Raw genomic sequence first — 19,043 nt, 5'->3', positions numbered from 1 at the left:
AAGCAAGTGGCCTAGAAGATTGTAACTGCAGAACATTATATAGTATTTTATTTCAGTAAAAGGCTTATTTCAAAGTGATTTAACACTCACTTTGACCTATAAAGATCAGCAGGTTTAAATTTATGGTAGACCAATTCCTGACATGCAACCTTTGAGATTAAAAAATGATTAATTATATTAAAACCAATGTGAGCAGCTTTCTGATAAGCTAACATGCTGATGAAGGAAGAGAATACCTACATGCTATGTCAATGTTCCCATCATTTTTATGTTCACATATTAAGCATTAATATTTGTGTAGTTGTCTTTTTGATTTTGGAGAGTGTCCTTCTGTCGAGTGGTGACATAATATACACTGATGTGGATATGTGAGACTGCATTAGGGCTATTGATAAATGCATTTGGTTCCTGCACTGAATATGGCTCAACTTGAAACACTTACTGTGGAAGACAATTTATAAATTTATTTTGGCTCAACAGGACAGATTTTATGAATACTTTTATTTTACGACTGTGGGTACTAGTAAAAGACGCACATTTTTTCTATAGATTAATGAGCTGCTTCCCAACAGGTGCTATGTGAATGGCCTGTAATACAAGTCAACAGTGTACCATATTGGAAATGATGCTGGTGGTTAGAAGCTGTTACATGAGGTACTGCATACACAAAATGCAGTTTTTGTCTTTCATAGCTCGCTGTTTCCTGTTACAAGGATAGTTCTCTTTGTATTGAAAGTAGAGGTCTATTCTATTGACTTTTATTTCATGACTTATTTCTTCTAAATAAATGTTATGGAAAGAAAAATTATATTTAAAAATGGTTTTAGAGCTGCCTGAGTAGTACTGGTAAGTTTTCATATGTGCAATAGCACTTAAAAAAAACCCAAAAAACAAACAAACAAAAAACCCCCCAAATACCTCTCTGAAGTGCTGGCAAATGATGATCAGGAAGGCTCTGTGGCTGATGAGTATGTTGAGAACCAAGCACATGATCTCTCCTGTTACCTCTGTCTGGTTAGTTCTGAGCTGAAACCGTCCTCATGCTTTTGACATGAGCCTGGGTCAGGGCTGCGAAGGGGTTCCTCAGCAGCCCTATCCCAGCTGCGGTGACCTGGTTTCTGGGCACTGTGGCATGCTGAATCAGGGCCAGGGATCTACGTTCTGTCACCAAATCTAAATGAACTAATTCACCTGAACTCATGTATTGAATAAACTGCAGAGTGAAAGTATGGTGAGGAGTTAGGGCCTCCATTAGCTCCGTCTAGGATTCATGGAGCACGTTGACAGCCTTAGCATAGCTGCAGACCTGGTATGCTGACATCCAGGCAGCAGAAATGCTGGGTGTACACACAGGTGTGCTTCATGCTCTTGAGCCTGGAGCTTTGGAGCCACCTTCTGCTCCACATTCAGAGCTGGAAGCCCTTCTCCTGAAGGGCAAGTGTTAATCCCTCAGCCTGGCTCAGCTGTTGAGGTAGCCATCTCCTGGAAGCTGAAGTGGTTTGTTTGATGCTCCCTGTTCTCTTCTGTGCAAATGCTACGCTGGCTACATTCAGCCCCACAGGGAGCCTGGTGTGTAGCAAGCAGCAGGAGTGCTCAAAGGATGCCTGAAGGACCAAGCCTCCCTGACTGGAGCCACATCCCCGAAGTATCCTGCTTTGATTAGCTCCCAAGCACTCAGGTCTGTCTTGAAAATGTCAGTGTGCAGGAATTGGGCTGCTGCTGGGAGTGGGGGCTGGGAAGTCAGACAGAACCTCCGCTGCAGCTTACAAAATGTAAATGATAACTGCATGGTGGATTTAGATCTCTCTCTCTACTGCCTAATCTGTTAGGCATGAAAATTCCTTGGGAGGGGAGAGGGGAAATAAGTTACAGCAATAAATTTGCCTGAGTGGCTGTTCCTTACTTGTCATGATAGAATGAGGTGATTTGAGCTCCTCTACCAGCATGTAGGACATAATATTTATTTTAAGAAAGTCTTGGTTATTTTTGTTGTATTTAATGCCTTGTGTATTTATTTCCCTCTCATTTCTTCCCCCCAACCTATTTAATAAATAAAGTCACTGACACATTTATTTAATGTGAGGTTCTTTTTCAGGGCAAAATTTGACAGACTGGGTAAAGCACAAAACCTTCTGATCATTTTCCTCTAATACATACAGTTCTCATCCTTCCTCTTCTGCTCCCACTTCTGTATTTCAAATTGTTTCTCAGAGTGGTTTGAAAATCTTGGCAAATTGAATATTTACAAAAGGATCAGATGATACCAATTAAAGAAAAGAAGGAGAAGGTTCAACCATTGTGGAAGAGCTGCTAGTTCATTTCTGTTCAGATGTTTTTTCCATGCAGTCTCACTCCTGAACTCCATTATTCACCTTTCACTAGGCACAAGACTGTATATATGAACCAGGCAGGGACTTGGACCTAAAGATTTAATTTATACCTTTTTTCTTGGCTTTGAATTTTTGTTGCTATTTATGAAAACACAAGAGTTGTGATTTAAGCTATTTTTAAAGTCTTTAACATCTCTAAGACCACCCACTCTTGTTATTTTGGCCATATGATTTGTCTTTGGAGGATTAAAAACAGCAATAATTAACTGACTTGTACATATATTGATGTGTGGAAGGCAGAGAATATAGAAACAAGAGTGAAATTAGGCTTTTCAACTGGAGGCTAGCTGTCTCCAGCTCTCAAAACGTAGGGACAGCAGCAAAAAACCTTGACAGAAACTGAAACTATTACTAGTTTCTTCTCTACCCTCTAGCAGGCTCCAACTCAGCTGCAGAGTATTTCAGGGGAAGTTGGATTCAGAGACAGCAGCCACTGTTGTCTGGTATTTTTTTCTCCTCTAGGTTTGTTTGGATCAAGTGGTTTTCTTATTAAAATGAGGACAGCCTTTGGGCTTGTTCTGATTCACTAAGAGCAGGATTAAATGACTAAAGTAAGTGAGGTGACTGCGCTGATATCAATCTCCTGTGTTGCAGCTATTGATTTGTGACTGGTTCCTAATTCGAAATTTCTGTGACATGCAAATATTTTGTGAATCTCTTGTTCTTTGAAGCACTTGCCAAGCATTTTCTCTGTGGGAAGCTACCTGGCCTCTGAGCCTGATTACTGTCGCAGCTTGCTTGTACTCTTTAAAGAGAGTGACCTCCCACCAGGGTAATAGCTGCTAATGCATGCTGTAACAGCTGTGCACTTGAAGACAACCATTAGTACCGCTGCTCTGACTCCGGCTATATGCTCTGTGAATTCACCACCTCATAGTATTCTGAAATTCTTCAAGTAGAGCTTATTTGAAGTATATTCCATTTCAGATTAAACACAGGTTTGTGTTACACCCTCTCTTCCTGAGCATACAGCTCCTCTGCCCTTCTTTATTGTAGGCTGAGAAACTCAAATTGCTTCCCCTCACAGGAGAAATTTCTGTCACCAATTTCTGAACACTCTTACTGAAAGTTTCCCCTGAGCTAGAGCAGACAAAGTGTAATCATACCAATCTGTACAAGCCGACTGGAATTTTAGCACTTGATTCAAACGCAAGCAGGTGTTAGCTCTGAAAGCAGGAATTGCTTGGATTTTCTAGTGCTTTGCTTATCTCCTTTCCTTTCCTGATGTATAGAGTGCATATGTTCAGATGCTTCACGCAGGAGACCATGGTGTAGACCCTTCAGCATGCAAGTTGCAAAACAAGGCTACAGCCACCGAATACCAAACAGACCTATGGTACATGAATTTATTGCTTATTCTACCACAGGGAAAATAGCACTGAAGGACATAGTGTAGAGTTAACATTTCTATACTGTGTTCACCTTAAAGGATTGAAAAAAATTATGATCTTGATGATAAACTTTGGAGCCAGTGCAGCAACTGCTGGGGTAAAGAAGGCTGAACAATCTTTAATATAATAATCTAGGGGGAAAAAAGGCACCTAAGCTCTCTTTCCCTCAAGTATAAATGGATTTTAGCTATTGCTGGGCTTGCTTTTTTTTTTTTTTTTTAGGACAGCAACCAAAGGGGGCATACACCATAAACTGCATTAACTGAACCATTTCTAATTATATTTACTAGGAATTTGAGGTTGTTTCTACTGCCACTACTGGAAATTCCGTACTTAAATTCCAGTGGGGGTGGAATTGCACTGTAATCATGGAATGTCACTTTACTTTTGAATGAAATTCAGGATCTGAAGAAGTGCATGTAGCTCCGCACATTGCTGAATGCCCTCTTGTTTGACACAAAATCTGTCAGAGAGATAAACCACATTAGGAATATGGTTATGCTCAAGTCTCTCATGGGACTTGAGTTCGATCAATTACAGTATTTAGGCTACAGTCTAGGACTGTCACATCACCGCCACCTGGAAATGCCATTACAACTGGAACTGGCTATTTCAGATGCTCTCCTCTCAAGCAATTCCCTAAGGGCAACTAAGCTCCGTTATTATTATTATTATTATTGAGTACCGTTATTAAATTACTCCTGCTATTAATGGTAGCCTGTGTTTTTAGTGATGAACAGTAATTCTTTGAAATATAAATAACTGTCAGATTACATTAAAACAAAAACATAGTAAAAATTGATGCTGCAAAGAAAGACATGCAGAATCCCAAAGCAGGACTGCTACCACAGTTTTGATTCAGACCACTTATGCTTTATGAAATAGTTTTTATATACAGAATCATACTACTTTTAATCCACCTGGGACTCCGGATGAGGATAAATGTATAGAATGAGTGGTTGATTTTAACTGAATGGATCTTTTAAATATTTCTCATGGCCTGCGTATGGTAAGCAAGGCTTGAAGACAAGTTTCCTCCTAAGGCACATTACAGCTATGCAATGCATGAGCAGTGGAACATCTCAACTACATAGCTGTAATGATTTACCTACACTGGACCTTTGCCTAGCCTTGTTACTGGAACAGTTTCATGTGGAAACACTTTAGAAATAAAGGGTCAGCATTATTAGTATGGGAAAATTCAACCCAGATGGCTAATGTTTGCCAGAGTTCTGAAGCTCAATAGAAAGAGCAGGTCTTGAAAGGGAAAGTGCTAATAATGTTAACCAGAGATTTTACTAGGACACGTACAGGGCAGAAGCTGGCTTTGACGGCCTCCTGCCTATTCAGAATACAGAAACACACTCTTGTGCAGCTGTCCCCCCCCCCCACCCTCCAACTCTTAAAAGCCTATGGGTGAGTGAACTTTAATTCCCAGTACTGAGCATACATACTCAACAAAAGATTGGAAATAATTTCTCACTGAAGGAGAGAGAAGAAAAAAATAAAAGCTCTTGGTATCTTGTTTTGATTTTTAAGGACTAAGTGTAACAAAACCAAGCAACCATGAATGAGAAAATTGTACACATACATTCAGTAACTTCAGACATGTTAGTCCATCACTAAATTGCGTGAGTTGACCTCAATACTTGTTCTCTCCTTACTCCTGTAAGATTCATATACAGTGCAGCTCTGAGCCAACGCTCAGAGTCAGTGGAAATATTTAGTTACCTTCAGTAGGAATTGGATCAGGCCAAACATCACTGAAATTATTCAGTAAAAGACCTGCTTATATTTTCTGCCTCTGTTTTAACTTCCTGCATCTCAGTGTTTGTGTCCACTGATCATGACACCTTGATTGGTTATCAATTTTTTCTTGTTGTTTTTTTTTTACTACTAGGAAACTTTTGAAAGTTCACGTTTATCCTTTTGACACAACTGCTTATTTCAAAGGCTAGTATTTGATTCAGACATAAGATTTACATTATCAAAGGTGTGCAAATTAAATTTATAATCTAATCATTTAACTTGATAGTGCAGTTACAAAACTAGTAACTAAGTGGACCAAAAAAGAAATTTCTTACAGAGGACAATTCTGTTCAATCCTCAGTATTTCAGAACGACTCCTTGGTAAATCTTGTTCAGAAAAACATTCTGTTTTGTGTTAACAGATTGATCCCATGAAGGAGAAAAGTTGTTTATAATTCATTGTGTTGAAGACCTTGAGAAATTCTGCTGGATAAGTCTTGCAAGTGCTTCTTTACCTAAGAGGAAAACAAAAAAATCAAACAAATTGTACTAAACAAATGAACAGTACTTTAAAAAAAAAAATCAGTATCTTTCTTACATTCAGATTTTCCTATCAGTGTATGTGATAACATGAAAAGCTGAGACCAGAGAGATTTCAGGTATTTTATGAGGTCTATAAAAAGCAGTTGTGCTTATCAAGAAACACCCTGTGCTAAACAGATGTGTCTTAAATTCCCCCCTGTGGAAGCCGTTCAACTTGCATGAAGTAATTCAGCAAGTCTGAACAACAGAGCCTATTCCACAGTCTCCCAGTAGACAGGAAAAGGCAGGAACTGTTGTCCTAGGCTTATGGCTACTGAACATCCTAGTAGGAGAGAGATGTAAGGTTCAGCCCCTGAAACAACTGCATGAACTGAATCTGAAGTTATCACGCCCTGCCACCTCATAGGGGCAGCAGGGACAGCTGACCACTGTTTTGTACGCAGCCAGTTACATCAAGTTTTTGTGTCTATAGCAAGCCCTCATGGAAGACATAGGTGGCAGAAAAATAGGGGCCCTTTGGCCTACCCTAAGTGAAGGCTAAATGCTAGGGTTAGATTTGGATGCAGAATAAATCACAGCAAAAGCAGGGCTGAGCAACTTAGGTGCAGTAGTGTGTTAACAAAGCTGCTTCCAGGACCAAAGCTAGCATGTCTACACAGTGCTGCAGTACGTTGTATAGATCCACTAGCTTCTCTGGTGTAAGCTCAAGCATCTCTGCAAGGCACTGCACTGTACAGCACAGACCTAACCATATGTGCCTCATTCACTTTGGAAATGATGCTAGTTTTTCCCTTTCACCATCTTCCTTTCTAATTACATCACCTACAGGGTTAGAGCTTGTTCTAACTATAACTGAACAGTGCTCAACACAAAAAGAACTTCAATTTTTACTTAGGACTGTAAACATGAATAATATTTCAACAGTATGTACCATCAGCACTGGTAAATCCATATTTTCTCTACTGCTGAGCTAAACTTTGAACATGTATATGTACACTGGATTTATACAGACCTTATACCCTAGTTCTTTTGTCTTTTCTTCTAGCATGGCATATTTCTCTTTGTTTCTGTTTAGATGATCCTTATCTCCAGTTTCCTCTACATGTTTCAGTTTCTGGTGTGAAATCTCTAATTGTTTCTGGTAGTGATGATGTTTTTCAATTTTTGCTTCAAAGTGTTTCAGCTCCTCCTAGGAAAACAAATACACACAGCTTAGCAGTATTCTCTTTCCAAGGCTTCCACTTCCCCTCTTTTTCCTTGCAAGACACTATTTTAAAATGCTATTTTAATGATTCAGGCACCGAAAGCTTTTTCAGTTCCCTGTTTCTTAAGAATGTCTGGACAATACATTGTCAATACAATACATCATCACTTACTTAGACATCCAGTTTTGAAGGCAAGTACTGAACAACAACCCATTGAAGAGACCTCAAAAGGAGACTGCTGATGGCTATAAGGTGTTAGGAGATGATAAGAGTGGGTACCAAAGAAAAGCTTACACATAATCAGGGGAAGGAGGGAAACAATTTGTAGGAGAGGCCTCTTTTCAAAATCAGTTCCTGGATTTGCTATTTTCTGCTCAGGCATCAACATTTTCTGGGTTAGTTAACTAACAAACAAAACAAAAAGACCTCTTAATGTAAAAAGTCTCAAAGGAAGTGGCCAGACTAACCGTGATGTTCAGGACATGTTTGAGATGGTCTTTAGATAACCCAGTAAGCTGCAATAGGGACAGAAGAAACAGTAATGTCTTTAGTCCCATTCAAGGTTTTGTGTCTTAGGGCATGCCTCAGCAAAGAGCACACAGACAGTGCAAACCGTTATGGCCAGTTCTGTGCGTTACACTGAGAAAAAAAACAAACAAATCTTACAGTGAAACCCCTTTTTGACAGGGCCCACAATTTTGGTTTCTAGTGTGTTTCAGTCCAGATGGCTGACAAATTCCTCTCACTTCAAGACAACAATTAAAAAAAAATAAAAAATCCATCATCCTAGTTAGTCTTCCTCAGTTTTGTTTTTTGTTTTTAAGGGAGAGCCTTTCCATTTTCAACATTTCTGACATACTTTCCTTTTGCTGTAGAACATCCCAGTCTGTTTTAGAATCAACAATCCATTCAGGACATCAGCTTGGGGTTTTACTGCTCTGATAAATCATTTCAGCTTTTCCTCTGAGATGATGCACCAGCAGAGCAGCTTTTACACCTTTCATTACTAAAACCTTATGAAGGCTGGTATCACAGCCAGTCAGAAGAAGACATAAGCTACTCAAACAAGGCTCAGTGGAATCAGCAAATGATTTTTTAATTCTCCTTTCATGGACTTGTTAAATGAGGAGCTGTTTCACTGTGATTCTTACTGTCTTATTTTTGTTAGGACAGCGTTCTCAGCATTCACAGTAACAAGACAGGTCTGGTCTGGTGAACAGGGTTTGTAAGAAAGAAGATTTCTGCTAAAATATTCAAATTACTAAGCACAAATATAACGTGTTCTTGCTGATGGAACTGAGTTTTTCTTTCCACTGAAGCAAATAGCAAAACCAAATTTACTTCTCATGCAATTGTACAGTCTTGACCAATCTGTCTCGTGATTGATTAGTAGGAGCTTTGTTGCAGACTTCCATGGGCTTTTCTCAAACACTCTTAAGAGCAGGGCCACTGAAATCAGTGTAATTAAAGTTTGTTTCATAAGAGAATCAGGCTCCATGAGAGGCAGGGGAAAGTGGAGGGACCTGAAAGCTAAGCTCTGATATCTAAGAGATACAGATTTCAGTCTCTGCCACAGGCATTAAAATCCTTTCATTACCTTATCTGGAAAAGAAGATCAAGGTGTCCCTAGTCATGTCTTTAAGGTAAAACTGTAAGTACTTGCAAGTCTGCGAACAAGCCCTGAAGAATTACTTCTCCAGGCTATCAAAGCACACTATTCTCACAGTCTACTTTGATAAACAGGCAGAATCAGATAATTTTTTTTTTCTCAAAGAACACAATTTGAGTTAAATAATAATAAAAGAAATAGTATGAACCCCACAGAAAATTTTTTCAACAGTATTTCCCTAAAAAGGAGTCTTTATCATGGTACCTCTTGGTTACTACCATACTGCTCCAACATAGAAAGTTAGCAGCACAAGAGGTGGGCAGGAGAGGAAAATTCTTGGGTTTCTAGTATTCACTGCTTCCCAAAGCAGTAATTACATTGGGACATCAGATAAGATGGGGAAATCTGGTATACTACAAACAAACAAGCAGGGCCCAATTTTTGAAAGATTTAAAATATGCAACACCTGCCTTCACAAGTTTCAATACTTTCATTTTGATAAGTATAATGGAACCTTTCATACAACTAGTTAAATCCACGTCTGTATATCTGAAAGATTAAGATCCACACGTGTCTCGTTTATTTTTGTCTGAAGAGCAATAGAAGAGAAGTGGTTGCACTCAGAGTAACACAGGCAGTGTGTGCTTCTTTATGCTGAGAAATGCCCTTTCCATAAGAAATCTTACTGGAATTCTACTTACCCGAAAAGATTCAAGTTCTTTCTCAGTAAAGTTGGCTGATTTGGCCATGTCCCACAAATCAATCACTCTTGGTTCCTCAAATTCTAAACAGACACATATCACTGAATGAAAATCTGGACACAAACTTTTCATGTCCACCTTGTATAGAAGAAGAGGATGCCTTCACACATACAAACACAAACAGATGTACTAAACATTGCATTACTAACTAACTGGTCTATTTAGATGAAAAGGGAGGAAAATCCAAGTTCTTAACTGAAAACTTTAGCACTCTAGTAATTCTCTTTTAAAAGGCAAAACAAACCAGGAACTGACAAATGGAGTCGTTTGCCCTGCATATTGTCTCACTTATCTGCTCCTCTGAGTCAGAAGGAATAATATCCCTTCCCATTTGGGCATGGAAGACAGAACTGTCCTCTTTACAGGATGGTTGATCCTGTTCTTGCATTAGACTTTCAGTGCTGGCTTCTAAATACAGCAGGTTGGCTGTATCTCTTCAGTCCTTCACTGACAGTGTGGCAACACCGTGTACTGAGATTATACATTATTATTTGCCCACTGACTTTTTCTATGAAATTGATAAAAAAACAAACAAACATGAAAAACAGCATTAGCATACCACTGTTTGTGTCATATCCCTCGTGACTGACTTTACGCAAACGCTCAAACCCCTGATTGATGCTTCTTAGCTTGTCTTTGAGTTCTCTATGTTTGCTGTGCAAGACTTCCTCTTTTACCAGGTTCTCTTCAGATGGGTTGATAACATTCTTGTGAATATCTGTTGAAAGAGAGAAGTTTTATTGATTGTGGGCCAAATCCTGATTGGTCAGAAGCCCCAGAAATCTCCCCAACCTGGGGTTAACAGAAGATGCTCAGTTCTCAGCACTTGAGGTTAATGTAAACAAAGCACTAATGCCACACTCTAAGAAGCAGTAAGTCCTTTTTTAGGTCCATACTAAGTAACATCAATGCCCCTCAGTTCTCTGGAGGGTGACAGTACAGAAATACTTTTAAACTCTTACTGACTGCCAGCCATGATTTTAATAAGGGAGTATTCTCATTTGCCTAGGTCAGCAATATCCCAATGAAATGGGATGGGAATGGCTGACCAGTTCTGTGTCCTCTTCCCTGGCCATTTCCGATATAGCTTTTAGCAGTCATGAACAAATTAGGACATCAGATGCTGAAATGATTTCTAGCAACTTTAGCTTGGATGGTACAAAGTAGGCATCAAGCTGACTATGAGCTTTAGAATACTTTGGCTCCAACAAAATTTTAGCTAGGATTAATACAGCAACTGGATTCAGCCTATCAATGCTTTAATACCTTGGGCTCAGAGTCTAAGATTTCAAGTATATCCTCTTGGGCTCCCACCTGGTGAGATAAAACATGTATGTGCTGCAGACTTTAGGACCTCGCTTTGCAGCATTATTTTCCAGCAAACTACAATGGCCATCATTCCTAATCTGATGATATCTTCCCTGCTTGAAGGACAAACAAGAATCAGAAAACTGAAATGGCAATACTTTCATTAGCTGGCACAATTTTTGGCATCTAATGCAGAACTAAACCCAGCAGGTATCTGGGAATGTCAGCATCTGCAAGCAGTTCTGAGAGAAATGTAATGGTCAGACTTTAGGATTTTCAAAGAAACTTGGAAACAATGGAGGCAATGGATAGAGAAAGAGCTGTACTGATCTGGAAACAACAGAAAAATATTCAGGTACCTTCTGTTCTGCTCACAGTCTCTAACAGAATATTGTATTCATGAATCTTTTCTTTGTGATGCTTAAATTCTCGCCAAAGCTTATCCAACTCCTCATCGGAGAACTTCCCAGAGGTCTTTGCCTGAAAGAAACATGAGGTCATTATGCTTCCCAGACCGAGTGCTGTTACATGCACTCAACTGCCACGATTTCTTCGCACTTCCCACTACATTTAGAAAATGATCAAATCCAACTTCTCCTTGGATCCTTTCTTTTAAGTCCATTTAATTAGTATATGGGCAGGATTTAGACAGTGAAGGACATGGTGGCTTCACTCATGTCAAAAGGAGGTTTGTTTCAGACTTACAAAGCTGGATTTCCTACGAACTACCCAGTGAAAAAACCTCTGTCATTTATACGCTGTGAGAAACAATTTGATACAGAAATAAGGGCCACTGAGCTACATATGCAAGTGCAAGGGGACTATCTGCATGAATGATGCAGCCTGATATTAAGCACAGTCTTTATTCAAGAAATCTTATTCTCCTGTCAGGTGAAGACTATTACTGCCATGTGCTTTGCAGTGATCTGTTCTTCACTGGACTAGTTTTTAGCAATTAGGGAAGCACTGGTCACACAGTTAAAGCACTGCCTGCAGTTCTGGTGACTAACTACTTGCTGCAAAACATGATCAAAAGTGAGTGGTTTTGGTATATATGCAGCCTCAACCCTTTTTTTGCTTAGCGAATATTTCTAAGTGATGCACTTTACTGTTCCCCAAAGCATATGACATCATGTCCCTTCCAGAGCTGTATCTAGTTACAGCAACATTTTAAAACCCAGCAAACTGGGTTTTAAAACTTTACTACCACAGCACTAGACTGCTCTAAGAATTCTTTGCTTTACCGGCCTACTTGTTTTTAAAAACCTAAATTATTCCATTTTTGCAGGCCAAGGCTTTGTCAGTTCTAATTACCCAGACAGCTCACTTTCTATTTTTAAGCATTAATGCAAAACCCTGAAAGTTTCACTTGAACACCATATGTGGTATGTTGTCACATAACATCTTCCCATTATTTTATTTTAAAACACTCTGTGAAATAGTTCTCTTTTTAAATATATACTTTTAAAAAGGCCAAAAACAACAATATGATAAAGAGGAAAACCAACAAAGGTTTACCACCACACAGCCTAAATTCACAAGCAGGGGAATCACTGGTTCAGTGAAATTTGAGGAGAAACTCTCTTTGTCCACAGAGGGCCCAGGATCTCTTCCATACAGGCCGATGTGGGTGTTTTCTTTGGCAAACACGACCTGCCACATCTAGTCACCTGGATGTAGATGGGATGTGCTCAGTTTACAATAATCTGAGCTACCAATCACAGTAGCTTGGCCAGTACTTGCAAACAGAGTGGTAAAAGCTATTCAGTTCCAAGTCAGGGGCTCTTAGAAGACACAGACAATAAATAGTTCACTGAAGAAACACTTACTTCCCACACTACAATTTCTGGAAATCTCACTCACCTTGCTCCACAATTTTTCCAGTCTTGGATCATCTAGTGCATCGCTTTCTGTACCATCTTTAATGTAGTTGGTATCAACTAGATGAGAGTCCTTCTTTCCATTCATGCCATATTTAGTCATAATGACTGTAGGAAGAGTAGAAGATACAGAACCATTAAAACCAACCATTGATGTATGGAAGTTGAGAGGCTGACTACATCCTTGACTGGGTTTTGCAGTCATGGATTCTGCAGTGTAAAGGCTAACTGTTTAAGACAGAGGTCCCATGTTTAATAACCTCTTTTGAGAACAACAGGAATGGAGAAATGTGTTAGTCTCTTGCAGCTCCCTGCTGACCTCCGAAGAACTTGAGTGTGCTCAGTGCCTTGAAAGACAATCTGCTATTTAATGGTCCAGTCACAAACACAGGCATCTAACCATACATGTCTGATGGAAAGTTTAAACCTCTTCTGCAAAGATATACCTTACCATTTAAGTTGCGTCTAAGTTTGGCTTCTTTTTCTCCATCTTCATCGAGCCCTTCAGCCTTCATTTTTTTCCAGCTTAGCTCATCCTTTTCTTGTATTTTTAGATCGCTGTGCAACTCTGCCAGTTTCACAGCAGAGAGATGAAGCTAAGAGAACAGAGAAAGGTTTGTATTCAGTCATGTGGAGTCACCTCTTGCTGCAGAGTTACTTTAGAAGCCAGCACAGCACACAGAACAGATTTTTTTTTTTTTTTTTTTTACTGAAACGAGATATATCTTTCTGAATTTAAGAGCATTATGGTATGAGCCACTGCATAAATACATATCTCATACATTTTGTGACATATACAGAGAAAACAAGAACAGCGACAACAACTAATGTGCAAGTAGCTAAAGCAGCACTGCTGTAAAATGAGCCAAAACTTTTGAATTTCCTGATTTTGGACACTTTGGTTATTCAGTTTAAAACAAGGAAAGGTACTAAATCATATTAATGCTTCAGAACTTCTTCTGTATATGTTAATAACAAGAAGGTGGGGTGAGGAAAAGCCCAGAGAGGACACGAAAAAATTAATAAAAGCTAGAGTAATTAGAATCACAGGTAAATATAAAGTTTACAGAACACATTAAAACTTCTGATCCCTTTAGTATTAAAGCACAGGAGTCTCCCTATTATCTTTACCATCTGCTTCAGGGAAACTGTTTGATAAAAGCTAAGCGCTTAGCACAAACCAGTTTAATTAAGATTTTAAGTATGTATGTGCTGAAGTCAACCAAATATGTAAGTGCATGCAGTCAGCAAAACTTAATCATGTACTTATTTGCTCTTTTGGAGCAGAATGACCTGGACAGCCAGAGTGTCAGTATGGTGGTGGTACCAAGTAATTCTGCTTTGCTCTGCAGACCTGTTTCCTGACGCTTCAGAAGAAAGACTGAGTAAAAAGTTTCCTATAAATTGTGAAGGAAATGACCGAGCATCTCAGTACTTCCTTGTTCTGTTAGCATTAAAGTATGGACTTAATATGCTGTTAGACTGAAGAGATCCAGAAAAAGAAATCACCAGCAATAATTCAAGTAACAATTCAGCTCCTAAGGGCTGCAAAAATAGGACACTATAATCTTTTAAATATATGACTTTATCATCAGAGACACACTAATATATAAAACATTTAACAACTCAGTTTGTCAGAAGTCCTATGCAGATAGCGCAACCTCATAAACAAAGGCAGCTTTGGGTTTTTTAAAAGCTCCAGAGAATATTAGATCTTCTAAATGGAAAGTTTAGAGATATTTGGTCATTAAAACCAAGCATTTTAATTTTTTAATAAAATCTAAGGAACTACATTAAGCCCAGTGTTCTTTAAGGAAAAAAAAAACAAAGAAAGATTCTATTCAAATTTCTCCCAATTCCAAGAATATTTCTCTGATTCTCATTTTAATTTACTATGAAGTTCAAGTAACTATCCTTTTAGACATTAAAAATCCTTTCAAACTCCCTGCTGGAAGCCCCTCGCTGGTCCCATTTATATACCACAAAGGTGACTACATAGGCTAATTAAAGGTATACACTTCAAGAGCTGTTTCCCTTAGAGATCATCTCATACAGGCCCCAGATTGATGTTTTTTTACCTGGTGTCATTAGGTAAAGGCCCTACGTCACTTTACTGTTAACAACATCAGACACATGTTGGTATAACTGACTAGAAGCAGAGGTGAAAAACTAAATTTAATCCTTAAATAACAAAACTCCTAGTTACTCATTCCTTATGCTGTCTGGAAATTAACACCCAAGATAGATAGGTACCTAGTAATGCTGGAAATGAGCACCAGAAATCTGTCAGTGTTTGCTGGCCCAGTAACAATCATTACCTACAGCAGCATGATCGCCTTGCTTCTGCGTGGAGAGGGAAAGGTTCTTTACTGCAAGTTTTGAGGTATAACATACTCTAGACTGTGGAACCATGGCTTCTTTGGGGTGGAGAGCAACCCCTGAGAACAAGGGATCTGAGAACTACACCAACCGATTATCTGAGATTAGCAGGCCAAACCATGTACCTTGTGAGACCTGCATAAATTTGTCATTGGTTCAAACTGTAGAGTCAGTGTCTGTCTAAGAAGAACTCTTCTACTAAAATCACTCTGGTAAAATTTTACATAAAACATACACCTATGGAAAGAGAAGCTGGAGAAAAATCAAACCCTCCTTCTGGGGAGTAGGAAGGAACTGTGGCTTCCCTGTTCTTGGTTACCCCTAAGTAATGTCTCAGCACTTGCTCAGTGATTGCTCATCCAACTGTGTGTTGCAGTGCTGAATTGCAACATCCATCTTTGACGTAAGACCAAGGAATTCTTCATTTTCAGTACTACTGATTAATGAAAGCCTCCGCCACCATCAAAACTAAGGAAGGAGAGTTCAGCATTTGGCACATACCAACATTTCAAAGCAAGTCTAACATAGGTGTTAGTTTGGATTTTTCCTCCCATTCCAAATCCTGCCCCAATATACTGAAAAAAAAAAATCCGCTTTCTGAAACACAGGCTGGGTGTCAATTTAATTCAAAAGTGAAATTCAGATGGTGGCAAATTTATGCCAAGTAGGTGTTGCCTCTTTAAAATTTGGCCCATACTTGTGAAAGTTACTATAGCTTAGTTCTTTACCCTGACAGATATACATCCCTTTTAGATTTGAACACGTTTGGGCAAGACTTAATGTAGTGATGTGAAGCATCTCAAATCTGAATTCCAGATAGTCCAGGTATGAAAAGGAAAAAAAAAAAAAAGTTTTTTACAGGGGAAAAATAGGATGAAACTAACAATACCGTCATCACAGTTCATTTCTAGTCTATTGTTTTGTCTTCTCCAACTGTCAGTTCATGGCCAGAGGCGCATTAGCACACACACTCCTGTAATGCCATCCCATCCTTCTCCCAGTGGGAGAAGGAGTATTTTTGATAATTTCCTTTAGCGTGTTGGGAGGATGGATGTAACTAGAAAGCATTATGGCAGGGGGTCTATTTTTTAACTAAACCCTGTCAATAATAACAAAGTGTGTTGCCACTTATCTTGCCTGAGGACTTCGCGCGAACAGGGATGCCTTGTCTCTAATTCGACAGCTCAGGCTGGGGAATGCGCCTCCGGGATACCGGAAAGCTGGGATTCATTTCCTTTGCCTGAAGGAACCGAACCCTTCCCAGCCAACGACCCTAACCTCCCTCCACGGTACTCAGGGCACGAACGTGAGCGTGCAGCGCTCCCTTCCCCTCCTACTGGAGCTATTTTGCTCCACTATAATTATGTTTTAGCCAGAGTACGGGCTAAACTAGTGCGACTGTCACGATCGAGGCCCTCATCTGGGAACGGTGACACCCAGCTCGCCGGCGCGCTCGCAAGCGACTCCGCGGCTCGGTATAAACGGAGTATCAGAGGTGACAAAGTCACCGCGATGGAGGGATCCTTACCCTTCCGTGCGGCGCTTTTCTGCCCCGTGCAAGCGGGGAGGAAGGCCACGGCCACGGCCACGGCCACGGCCACGGCCACGGCCAGGGCAGGGCAGGGCGGCAGCACCGCGCCCGGTACCAGCGGGGCTCGCGCACCAGCCGCGGAGCGCAGCGCGGGCACCTCCTCGGCGCCTCCGGCTTCTCCCGCCGCCTCCCGCTGCCCGGGAGCAGGAGCCGAGCCGAGCCGGGCCCCCTCGGACCCCGGGGGCCGCGAGTCCCTCACACGCCGCCCGCAGCGCGGCCCCGCGCCGGCCGCCGCACTCACCCGCTGCGCCTTCTCCCAGACCTGGTTCAGCCTCACCACGCGGAACTCCGCGGCCTCTCGCTGCTTGGCGCCGGCGGCCGCCAGGCCCTCGTTGGCCTCCCGCGAGTACTTCCCCGCGCGGCCGCCGGCGGCGAGGAGCAGCGCGGCGCCCAGGGCCGCCAGCGCCCGCGGCGCCCCCGCTGCCGCCGCCATGTCGCGCTGCCAGCCGCAGTGCGGGGCGGCGGACTACAAGTCCCGGCGGCCCCGCGGCGGGCGGCCGCTGAGGCGGGGCCCGGGCGCGGGAGGCGGTTGCGGAGGGGAGGTGGCGCCGGGGCCGGGCGGCGGGAGGCGGTTGCGGAGGGGAGGTGGCGCCGGGGCCGGGCGGCGGGCGGCGGTTGCCGAGGGGAGGTGGCGGCGGGGCCGGGCGGCGGGCGGCGGTTGCCGAGGGGAGGTGGCGGCGGGGCCAGGCGGCGGGCGGCGCGGGGCTGTTTCCCTCCAGGCGGCTTCGCTTCAGCTTTCTGCGCCTTGGCCACACAGAGCGTAGAAATGAGATGCAAATGGGTGTTTCCTGAGCGCTGCTCTGCGCCCCGCCGCCACCGCAAAGCCTCTCCCTCGGCGCCGGACGCTCAAAGCGAGTGTGCCGGGGGCTTCAGCCGGGGTTTCTCCTCCCGCTCCAGGTCCTGCTCCCCCATGCTGAAAAATCACCGTCTAAAACACGGGCTGGGTGTCAATTTAATTCAAAAGTGCAATTCGGGTGGTGGCAAATTTAGGCCGAGTAGGTGTTGCCTGTCTAAAATCCGGCCCATACTTGTGAAAGTTACGATAACTCAGTTCTTTACCCTGAAGGATTTACCTCCTTTTTATGTTTGAACACGTTGGGACAAGACTTAGTGTAGGTGATGTGAAGCATCTCAGATCTGAATTCCAGATGGTCCAGGTATGAAAAAACCCCCAAAGATTTGTGTGGGGGAAAAACCAGGAGGATACTGGCAATACCATCATTACAAACTCCGACACCTCTTGGCTGCTCGCTGTCTTGGAGCCCCTCAGGTCCTTCAGCAAGGTGTTATCAGCTGTGCAAGGAGAAGTGGGCATGACAGGTCTAAACACTGCCCCCTTGGTCTAACAAAATTTTTCTAATGTAAGTACACTGTTGAGTCAAGAGTGTACAGAAACTTGGGAGGGGCAGAAAGAAAGAAAGAAAGAAAGAAAAAGAAAATGGGGAACAGCCAGAAAGTTGTGAAGGGGATGGGAAAAGTCTTTTATCCTTGACTACTCCAGGGGAGGGGCAGAAGGGCTCTGTCCTCCCTTGGAGACGGCGGCAGTGGACAACTCTACCCAGGATGGGTACAGCAGGAGTCTGGCCATGGGGAGAAGGAGAAGCAGTAGCTGGAGTCATCACCGAAGGGTGGTGCATCAGCGTTGGTGGCGAGAGGCCTGCACCTCTTCCTTGGGAATGAATATCCCCTACCGCGTGGCATCTCCACTGCTTCGCAGTGCCTCCTGCTCAGAGTACGCTGCTAAAGAAGTGCAGTAGGCCACAAAAGTTTTTGGAGGGGATTAAGTCAGGCTGTATTAAGAAAAAATACATGATGCTGAGAAAATGCCCAATAAGTAATGCAGAACTGATATATACACTCCCCCAGGCATTAAAAATGCACTAAAATTGAATGGTGCTCTGATGGGAATGCAAGGTACGTGCACTGAGACCCAGAGCGCACTTTAGGTGGGTGTCACTGAGGGGAAGAGAGTAAAGAAAGCTCTTGCTTCTTTATTCCTTTTTTTCTTGATGAATCCTCTCCACACCGCAAAGCTTGTGTAGTATTAGGTCTCCGGCATAGTTAGAAATTTGTGTTTTGAATTTTGTTTACAAGTTCTCCAAAGTATTGGTGTTTTTTTTTCTTGAGCCCAGCTAATGGTGGAAGCAGGATCAGTATTGCGTGGTCACAGCATGGGGCTGGGATCCAGGCGGCAAAGGTTCACTTCGTAAATTCACCTCCTGTGTGACCCTGAGCAA

At 42.0% G+C, this 19,043-nt stretch overlaps 1 protein-coding gene across 1 annotated transcript; it reads right to left on the bottom strand.

Annotated features, from left to right (window-relative positions):
* Positions 1-5,275: 5,275 nt before the first annotated feature.
* LRPAP1 (LDL receptor related protein associated protein 1) lies at positions 5,276-17,256 on the bottom strand. Its single transcript, XM_067298276.1, has 8 exons — positions 17,048-17,256; positions 13,288-13,432; positions 12,820-12,944; positions 11,316-11,436; positions 10,208-10,366; positions 9,589-9,671; positions 7,086-7,262; positions 5,276-6,045 (listed from the first exon to the last, which is right to left on the bottom strand). The coding sequence occupies exons 1-8, from the start codon at positions 17,237-17,239 to the stop codon at positions 5,980-5,982; spliced, it is 1,068 nt and encodes a 355-aa protein (XP_067154377.1). The 5' UTR covers positions 17,240-17,256; the 3' UTR covers positions 5,276-5,979.
* Positions 17,257-19,043: the final 1,787 nt, after the last annotated feature.

Source organism: Apteryx mantelli, chromosome 5, assembly GCF_036417845.1.
Source record: "Apteryx mantelli isolate bAptMan1 chromosome 5, bAptMan1.hap1, whole genome shotgun sequence".
NCBI lineage: Eukaryota > Metazoa > Chordata > Aves > Apterygiformes > Apterygidae > Apteryx > Apteryx mantelli.
The sequence above is the reverse complement of the archived record's forward strand: the minus strand, read 5'-3'. Positions and strand labels throughout refer to the sequence as shown.

Coding starts and splice junctions, on each gene's coding strand:
- LRPAP1 (XM_067298276.1), bottom strand. CDS start 17,239: ATGGCGGCGGCAGCGGGGGCGCCGCGGGCGCTGGCGGCCCTGGGCGCC. Junction 11,437..12,819: donor TGGAAAAATTGTGGAGCAAG/GTGAGTGAGATT, acceptor TGTTTCTTTCAG/GCAAAGACCTCTGGGAAGTT. Junction 9,672..10,207: donor GGGATATGACACAAACAGTG/GTATGCTAATGC, acceptor GTGTCTGTTTAG/AATTTGAGGAACCAAGAGTG.